Genomic DNA, 10,461 nt, shown 5'->3' on the forward strand with positions numbered 1-10,461 from the left:
ACTCTCGAGATAAACAAAGAGTAACATTTGTAGTGGTTGTTACAGTTTTTTTTTTTTTTAATTAATATGACGCGTCTGGCTTTTTTTCAAAATTTCTAATTTGATATCCATTAAATCTTCTTTTAAATCAATCTAATTATTCTTGTCAGGGTGAATCTAATCCAATATCGTTAAAAATTGGTCTTGGTTGTTTTCGAAAGAACAACCACTACGAGCTTCAACTTCATCCTCTGTTTATCTGGTGAGCTGAGTTCAGTCACAGTCGACGATATTTACCCAATGAACTCGGCTGATTGTGCTTTCACTGATTTGGTTTGTCCTAAAGCCTCTAGCAGGTATAGAGGACACTAATCACTCAAGTCAAGTCACTGATTTAGGCACACCAATTTCTAACTATGATGTGCATGGCTCGATCCTTAAATGACTGTTATAAATAATCATAATTAGTCATTAAGAGATGCAATAGGATACTTTCTTGGCGTGGATTCACTAATACTTTCGATGGATTCATTCGTGGTCAAGTTCATCTTCAAGTGCAGGTCAGTAGATGTAGGCCCGTTTTAATGTATTCGGAGGAAGGAAGCTTTTCTTTTTTTTGTAGCAGGTAGGGAAGGGGGGGGGGTTGTCTTTTATAGTCAGTTTGTTTACTCAAAGTATAAAAGTATGGGTGTTAATGAGACGAGATCTCAATAATTATCAGCCCTGTTGGTCAATTGGGCATCAAGGATCTTGGCTCTGTGCTGAACAGTCTGATTAACTCTATAATGCCCAGATCGCCACAAGTCGGCCGAGTAGGTTAATGCCCATAACCGCCTTAAGTTGGCCCAGCTACGGGGTATGGGTATGTTTTGGTGGGCTTTTGTCACCAACGGGGAAGAAGATGAAAGCTCTTGTCAGAGGCGGGAACGGAAAAGACAACTGCAACGCCCTATCAATGGGATTTTAAAAGCTGATGTACTAGAATGTTCCTTGAGAATGGACTAAGGGTACTCAATGCATTTTACAAACAGATAATACTGTGAGGAAAGGGGTGTTTTCAATATATATAGACAAATTATCTCCCGAAAAGCCATTGAAATGAAAGGGTGAACGTCAATGCAAAGGGTGGCATGAATAGAAACTCATGGAGAAAGGGTGGGGAGAGGGAAAGTGGCCGAAATTTGGACGAGTCCACTTCGAACACAAAAAAATTGGTATTTTCACGACCCTCCCAGGTTTTCTATCTGGGCGTTAAAGAGTTAAGAGGATAGAGCAAAGCCAAGTTGAGAGTTTATAGTTTCATTTCTAATTCTTTACATAGAATATAATACAGTGTAAAGAAATACATAGTAAGTATCAGTAGTTTTACTACGTTGCCACAGTGGTGGTTGGCTGAAGTTTGTTTTCTGTGGTTCCTAACTTGGAAGCGCAAATGTGAACTGTTCTCCTGAGGTAAAAAATCTTGCCACACAAAGTAACAGGCCTAGAACTGTACAATTATTCAATCATCACACTTCAGTCATAGTTAGAAAACACGCACATTCCAACATGTACAAATTGTTAAAAGGAAACAGTTTTGATATAAGGGAAAACTTGGAGATTTTCGGCACCAAGCATGTCCGACGACCCAACCAAAAGTTACCAAGGCCGTTAAACACTGCAGGTGTCAAAAAAAAACACCAGTTTAAAAAACAATAATAAAAACCCATTCAAATATGAAAATTATTATGAAACACAAGAGAATTATAATACAGTGGAATCTTGATAACTTGACACATGGATAACTCGACATCTATTATTCCCTTGGTTGGCACAATACTAATTTCAATGTAGGGGGAAACTTTAAGTCGATACATGTTTGGCCTAACTCCGCTTAAGTTGACGGAACAGCTTCGGTATAAGGGACAGGTTGGCAGTTTTCAGCGGCTTTTTTTTACAGCGCCAAACATGTCTGATGACCCCGTCAAAAGTCGCCTAGGCCGTTAGACACATTATGGGCGCCGAAAAAAAAAACCCGTCAGCATAGGAAACTGTTGATGTTATGGAATGCAATTTCTGTATTGAGCTCAGCGCCCTCATACGGTAATGTGGACTATTTGTCAGTTGCTATATGTCCGTCGTACCGTATGCACATTTGTATCTTTGTTAATCCCGCTTTACTTTATTATGTGTAGTAAATGTTTATATTATACATAATGCGTGTCTATGGATTCTTTCACCTACGTCCATAGGTTATGGGCACCAGGCACACACCCATAGACCTTGGTGAAAGCGAGGATTCGTTTTTGAGATAAGAAACAACGTGGTAACGAAAGAGATGGTGGCAGTTACATTCGGGAAGATCGAAGCACTCGGAAAAAGAAATTATGAAACATGGCATATACAGATGAAAGCTTTACTAGTGAAAAACAACGAATGGACATACGTCACGGGTGAACGACCTACTGAGGGAACAGAACTCTCAAGATGGGAAAATGGTGATGATAAGGGGAAAGCGGACATTATTCTTTCAATTCAGCCATCGGAGTTAAAACAAGTAAAGAAATGCGAAACCGCGAAGGAAATATGGCAGAAGCTCGAGGACATTTATCAGTCGAAAGGTCCTGTATGGCGGATAGTGGACATACTCAAGTGCTTGGAAAAGGCAAGGTGGATATCAAGACAAAAATCAACGGTCGTGATGGCGAGGCATATATGGAACGCGCATTTTATGTTCCCGACCTGCGTACAAATTTGATGTCTGTGGCTAAAGTTTGTGACAAGAACTTTACTGTGACTTTCAGCAAGGAGAAAGCTGTCTTGTGGAATGCTAGTTCTAAAACGTGTATCATTGCTGACAGAATTGGGGACTTGCATTTCCTACAGAGTGGTGAAATGGCAACTACAGCAAGTGAATCTTTCGACATGCGAACAAAACGGAAAGTGGATCCCGCGAGATGGCATGAAAGAATGGGTCATCTAAATGTTCGTGATATCGAGAGGGCTGTGAATCAGCGGTCAGTCAGTGGTATGGTCAACGTGAATTTTCCGGATGATTTTGTGTGTGAAACCTGCATTGAAGGAAAGCTGAGCCGAGCATCGTTTCTGAATCGTGCCGTGAGATGTTCAGAGAAGCTTGGGATCATTCATTCGGATATTTGTGGTCCTATGCGAACACAATCTAAAGGTAAAGCTTCTTATTTCATAACTTTCATTGACGATCATTCACGTTGGTGTGAGGTTGGATTTTTGAAACATAAAAGCGAGGCGCTTGCTGCTTTCAAATCGGTTAAAGCATTGATGGAAAAGAAAACTGGTTGTAAAATTAAGGTGCTGCAATCAGATAACGGTGGTGAATATTTAAGTGAGGAATTTAATAATTATTTGAAGAGTGAAGGAATTACTAGGAGATTAAGTGTTAAAAATACTCCTGAGCAAAATGGAGTTTCTGAGAGGAAAAATTGCACGCTGTTAGACATGACTCGATGTTCTTTGGTTCAATCGAAGTTGTCTACTTCTTTTTGGGCTGAAGCCGCCATATTAACGGCAAATTATATCAGAAACAGATGTCCTTCAAGTACTCTTGATTACAAGACGCCATTTGAAATTTGGAATGGCCGAATTCCTAATGTGAGCTATTTCAAAGTATTCGGCTGCAAAGCATATATTTGGAATAATAATAAAAGTAGGGGTAAATTTGAAGCTCATGCGAAACCAGGTGTATTCGTTGGATACTCTGAAGAATCAAAGGCTTTTCGTATTTGGCTAACTGATGAAAAACGAATGGAAATATCTAGAAGTGTCAAGTTTTTGGAGACTTTTAAAGACGTCGCTGGTGAGCGATTCGAGGACTTCGCACCCGAAAATCAGTCAAAATCCGAAAATTGAAGTACCGCTAATCCAGGTCAACCCTGATGATGGTGTTTGCGAAGAATCTGAAGATGCCAATGGAGACGCGAGTGCTGACAAGGCTGTGACCAGCAGTTCAACGAGGCATGGCAGAGGACGACCAAAGATGATTCATACCGGTTCAGGAGGACGCCCTCGGAAGCCCTGTATGTTGTATAAATAAATATTCGCTCTATAGTATTGATGTGAGGTGAGAATATTCTCAGAGAACGAGAATATTCTGAGAATATTCTCCTGGATGTGAAAATTGGAGAATAATTGAGAATATTCATTTTTCTTTTAATTAATGAAATTTTTTTTACTAATTTTGTTTATATTGTGAAATATAAATCAGTTTTCATTGCCAGAAATATTTAAAACAAAAAAATTTTTTGCATAATCACCTCATAATGACAACTTTTAGTTTAGGTCATGGGTGAGGGGTTTGGAAAGTTTTGTTACACAGAACTGTGCTATTTTCTTCAATGTACATACACTTAAATTGTGCAATTCAGTCATGTTGGTTTCATTTTCTTGCTTTTAAACTTTTATATTGTGGGCTACAAACTTCAATCTTTCCTGTCTTTTTGACGGGAAGAGAGACAGGGACAGAGAATATTCTCAAGGATATTCTCAAAGGACTACAGTACTTCTACAGGGCATTTCAAAAAGAATCGCTCGATTTGAAATGTGTATATTATGAAAAACATATACACTTAAGATTATGCTTAGTCAGATAATATAAAATTAACGTTTTTTTACAAACCAAATTAAAGGTGCTCAATATGTCCACCTTGGGATGGATGGCAAATGTCTATACTGTAGTCAAATTCATCCCAAACTTTTACGAGCATTTTTACATCCACTACTTCCACTGCTGCTGTTATGTGTATCTTCAGTTTGGCTAATGTAGCTGGAATGGGAGACACATAAACGTAGTCTTTTATAAACCCCCACAAGAAGATATCGCACAGTGTGTGATTTCTTCTTGTGGGGGTTCTGTATCTTCTACTGTGATTTCCGGAAATCTTCGAAGCCAGTGATGCTTAACTGAATTGTCAGGTCCCATATGGCCGATCCATCGTTTAGGAATGCGATTGTTCCAAAATTTTTGAACGTCCAAGCTCCAGTGTGGTGGTGCCCCATCCTGCTGGACAATAAAGTCATCCAAATCGGTTTCTAACTGTGGGAAAAGCCGATCTTGACAAATACTGAAGTTGCGGCTGAAGGAAGAGCGTTAGTGCTGCAACTGCGTGAAACTAGAGATTTCCCTCTTTCTACCTATATATTATTCGATCAAAATGGATTAAAAGCTGAATAGTTATGATATTTTTTTAAAATCCTATGATTCTTCTTGAAGCACCCTGTATTTTTATTGTTATTTACATTGCGAAAGATTAAAATTTCTTATCAAATGTTTTTATTTTGCAAATTCACTCATAATTTCCCTATTTCATTCAGGTTTCCTTTTTTCCCCTTTCCCACTCCCATATCACTAAAATCACGTCATTTGAGGCCATGACCCACTGTTACAGTAAGATCCCGCTTAACAGATACCACTCTGATGCGGTTGCCCCTCTTTTGCAGCCAAATAATAATTTCCCCCTTGTATGATAAAAGCATGCACCCATCATTAATGGTCACCCCTCTTTTATGGATAAGTATTTTGTCCCACGGATGTCTGCAAAAGAGGTTTTACTGTATAAGAAAATAGTCCAGCATGGTTAATTTTGTCAGACAAGAAAAAGTCACAAAATTTTACTTTTAGTTATGTGGTAGACCCATTGGTTGATAATCTTTGACACCATATAAATTCACTTATAAAAATATTATGCTACCTTTCTTTTTTTCAGGTAAATGCCAGGAGAAAATTGGCAGTTTGGTACACTTTGGCACGTAAAGACAATTTTGCTAACAGTATTGAATCGGATAAGAAATCTGATATATAACAAACATTTCACTCTAAATTGGAATACATCTTCAACATTTTTCCAACTTTATTAGAGATGAATGAAACATCTCTTATGAGTTCAGATGATGGGCACCACAAGCATGAAGACAATCATAGTCGTGTGCCGATCCCGGAAGCACTGAGCGTGAAGCATCCCGACCCCATTTCTGATGATAACTTCAGCTCCGAAGATTATCTGCATAAGTGTGTGTGCTGTGCAAAAACATTTTCCAGAAGCGCTTATTTGAGTAGGCACATAAGAGTTCACACTGGAGAGAAGCCATACGAGTGCAATGTCTGTGGTAAAACATTTTCTTTAATCAATATTTTAAAAAAACACAAAAGAGTTCACACTGGAGAGAAGCCATATGAGTGCAATGTCTGTGGTAAAATGTTTTCTGAAATCGGCAATTTAAACAGACACAAGAGAGTTCACACTAGAGAAAAACCATATACGTGTGATTTTTGTGATAGAAAGTTTTCTCATATTAACGCTTTAAATGTTCACAAAAGAGTTCACACTGGAGAAAAACCATATGAGTGTGATTACTGTGGGAAAACGTTTTCTATCATCGATAGTTTAAAGAAGCACAAAAGAGTTCACACTAAAGAGAAACCATATAAGTGTGATTCTTGTGATAAATCATTTTCTATAATCTCTAATTTGAATACCCACAAAAGAGTTCACTCTGGAGAGAAGCCATATGCGTGCAATATTTGTAATAAAACTTTTTTCGGAATCAGCAATTTAAAGCAACACAAAAGGGTTGTTCACAGTGGAGAGAAGCCATATGAGTGTGATGTCTGTGGTAAAACATTTTCTGTAATGGTAACTTTAGATAGACACAAAAACGTTCACACAGGAAAGAAGCCGTATGAGTGTGATATTTGTGCTAAAACATTTGCTCAAGTATATCATTTGAATATACACAAAAGAGTTCACACAGGAATGAAGCCGTACGAGTGTGATTTTTGTGCTAAAACGTTTTCTCAAATCGGACATTTAAAGAGACACAAAAAGGTTCACTCCAAGGAGAAACCATGTTAAGTTTGAAAAAGCAAAAAAGCATTGACTTTGGTTAACCACTTCACGTTCAAGCATTTGGCAAGAAATTTGGACTGTCTCAATTTGACGATAAATCTGGTAACCTTGTGCTAACCTAATCATGCCTTGAAAAAAGAAAGAAGGGGAAAGGAAAATATAAAAGTATAATATACAATGTAGATGAGTTTTTTTAAGAGTCCTACTTTCACTCTCACCGTACGTATTTTCTTTCCCTCTTACATATATCGAAGAAAGATGCATTATACGTGTGAGAAAAAATCATTAACAGGAGTATAGGAAAGATAGGAGGGAAAGGAAGAGAAACTTCTGTAGAGATGGGTTACTGTAAAGCAGGGTTCTGCAGTTTCTTTCAAAACGAACAAAAACATAGAAAAAACTGGCCAGAAGAAATAGATTTCTTCCAAGCGAAAGAAACTAGTTTTCCTTTTCAATAATTTATCATATAAGTTAGTTAGAATTCATGCTTTAGATATAGCAAATGTATATTTTTATAACATTAAATAAATTTAATTTCACTAATTTAATTATGTATACAAATTAATAACTTAATTAAGTCTTTTGAATAGTTAAGCAGTTTCTACTGCTTGGAAAGAACTGTTCTACACCAAACAAACTCTGCTTCTTCCCGGCAGAAGAAACTAGTCTTCCTTTCGTATTCATCATTTACACTTATAATGTAAAAATTATGTCAGTCTTTTGATCAAAGTCACATATCTAGCTGAAGCTTTCCATTAGACTTGGAAAAATTTCATTGAAATTTTTAAAAGTTATTTATCTAATTTTAATCTAATTGACAAAATTCTTTTTTTACTTTTTTTAAGTCACAAAGCAATTAGACATTATTCATTTATTAAACGGCTCTGACCTCTTTCATACTATTGAAAAAAGAAAATTTCATCTTATTCTAAAGATTAATAGAAAACGCAGATTATTACAAACAATAATAACAATTTACAATATCGTAAAATATTATAAAAATCCTCATTTTCCTCATTGCAGGGCAACTCTTATAAACAAACGTTTTTTTAGCAGTTGTATGCTGTAATAGATTTTTCAGCTTATAAAGAATGAATGCAAAAGACGAGAAAATTCTTTTGAGTCCTGCATAACTTGAAGGAGTGCTTAAAAACATTTTCCGACATATTTACAAAATTCATCAGGGATGCGCTTTCAGGGTTAGGAATTTTCTTCCGAGTTCGAATCGCAATAGCAAAGGAGGCAGAGGGTGTTTTTGGAAAGTGCACAACAGCAGTTCACAAAAAACCAAACATCATATTTTTTTCTACGTATTTGCGGCGATATGGTTATCAGCCATTCAAGAGCCCATGTGCACCTTTGGCTGCGTCAAACAATGATTAAGTGATATAATGTTTTTCTGGTAGAATTGGCGTTACTGAGGTTGCACTATGAGAAGGCCGACCAATACCCTGCACCCTGGAATGGTTGATTGCACTTATCGCAGAAAATTCGTCAGAGAAATATGATGTTTGCTTTTGGTTGAGTTCTGTTGTGCACTCTCTACCGGCTATTTTCATTCATTTATTTATTTATTTTCTTCGAGTGACTGCGGAGCCTTTCCCGAAGTGCGCATGGAGCCCCAAGCACTCCGTGGAACACCGATTGAGAACCGCTGGTCTAAGGAAATAAATGCACGCACAATTGTACCACTGTCAAGACTTGTAAGCAAATTATCCCATATCTGCCGGCATAGGCGTACGCTGAATTTTCTCGAGGGGGGTTGATTTTTTTTTACGTTTTATCTGCAAAATAACACTATAATCTTGGCTCAAGGGCCCCCCCCCCCCTTTGGATAAGCCAATGTCTGCCGGTATCAGTCATAAACAAGGAGACAAATTTTCCTTAAAAAATCTTTGAAGGCATTCATTTATTTATTTATTTAAGTGAAATGTGTGTCTGCATCACCCCATCAATGCAGAATTTCATTTATTGTAAAATACTTTTAGTCTGAGATAATGGAAGGACGCCTGCTTGCAGGGCCGCAACTAGATACTTTGTCACGCGGGACAAGCCGGAATATTGGCACCCCTTGCATGAAGAGGAAGCAGTTAAAGAATGAACGGCGCCCGTCCTGGTTCAGCGCCCAGGGCACCAGATCCGCCTGCTTCCCCCTAGTTGCGCTCCTGCCTGCGTGGAAAGAATCGTAAAAAAAAGTTGGTGTGGGCTCCAAAAACACCCATCGTAGGTGCCTGAAGCTGTAGGAATAACCACTGGATAAGTAGAGCAACAGGGCAGAACAAGAGGTATAGGATGAAGAAAAAAAGATTTTTCATTTTTTGTTAGGTTTTTGTTTATTGCAAAACACTTTGGGTGCTCAAGCAGCAGCAGCAGCACCCCCGGGTTCTGACGCCACACCAAAGCATATGCATCTGGATACCCTCCATCCCTTAGGCAAAACAGGGAGAAGGGACACAAGCAGAAATGTGAGAAAACGGGGGGGGGGGGGAAGGGGAACTACAGTAAAATGTTTGCTGTATCGGCGCCTAAAGGCTCTATCAATTGTGATGGCAGCGGGGACTCCAGCAAGATTCAAGACTCATAGAGAGGAAAAACAGGCAGTTTGTCCTTTAATTTATTTTTTCGTGTTCGATATTTACGGAAAAAAAATCAGAAATCTATATAAGAGGTTTTTATTCCTAAATTAATTCTGTGGGTGCACTGCCCCGTTCTACAAGAGAGTGTGGGTGCTCGAGCACCCACAGCACCCCCGGCTCTGACGCCACTGAACCCATCGATACCCTGACCGAGTTTATCGATAAAAAGTGAAAAAAAGTATGGAGCCAAGGACACTGTCTTGAGGAACTCCCCTTGTGACGCCTGTCCAACCAGAGAATTCCCCATTCACCATAGCTCGTTGCGACCTGTATCTTAACCACGATTCTATCCAATTCAGCAAGTTGCCCCCCAATCTCGTGTAAACGCTTCAAGAGTTTACCATGTTGACCCGATTGAATGCCTTCTGGAAATCAAGGTAAACAACATCTGCATTTTTGCTCTTACCCAAAGCTTTAGTCATGTGATCATAGAAGCAAAGGAGGTTAGTTACACATGACTTCCCCTTCCTGAACCCATGCTGATTATTCGACAATACATTATTCTGGTCTATCCACTTCACCAACTGCCTTTTGATACTAATTTCCAAAAATTTCCGAGAGGGAGCTCGTCAGACTCACTGGACAATAATTGGACACAGCTTCTCTACTACCGTTTTTAAATAACGGAACAACATTACAGAGTTTCCAATCTCTTGGGACGATACCCTCAGCACAAATACTCCTGTACATCTCTGCGACTGACCCCGAGAATTCATTAGCACATTCCTTGAGGACCCTGGGATAGATATCATCGCGTCCTGGTGCTTTGTTTGCACAGACATTTCTTAGAAGATTCAGGACCTCTACGTCTCCCACTTGAGTATCACCGAGGATTTTATTACCCCATGCAACACTCGTACGTTGAATATCATTATCTCCATTAAAAACTGACGCGAAGAAGTCATTGAAAGCACTACATATGCCTACATTGCTTTCTACCATACACCCTCCTATCGAGAGGGGCCAACTGTCCCCCTACATCCATT

The 10,461-nt window shown here is 38.7% G+C and overlaps 1 protein-coding gene across 1 annotated transcript; it reads left to right on the top strand.

Annotated features, from left to right (window-relative positions):
- The first annotated feature begins 252 nt into the window (after positions 1 to 252).
- On the top strand, positions 253 to 7,298 carry LOC149068481 (uncharacterized). Its single transcript, XM_089251588.1, has 2 exons — positions 253 to 539; positions 5,700 to 7,298. The coding sequence occupies exon 2, from the start codon at positions 5,853 to 5,855 to the stop codon at positions 6,843 to 6,845; it is 993 nt and encodes a 330-aa protein (XP_089107714.1). The 5' UTR covers positions 253 to 539; positions 5,700 to 5,852; the 3' UTR covers positions 6,846 to 7,298.
- Positions 7,299 to 10,461: the final 3,163 nt, after the last annotated feature.

The sequence above is a fragment of the Pholcus phalangioides genome, unplaced genomic scaffold (assembly GCF_987345545.1).
Source record: "Pholcus phalangioides strain wild (caught in Gottingen) unplaced genomic scaffold, Ppha-v1.0 ptg000027l_1, whole genome shotgun sequence".
Classification (NCBI taxonomy): Eukaryota; Metazoa; Arthropoda; class Arachnida; order Araneae; family Pholcidae; genus Pholcus; species Pholcus phalangioides.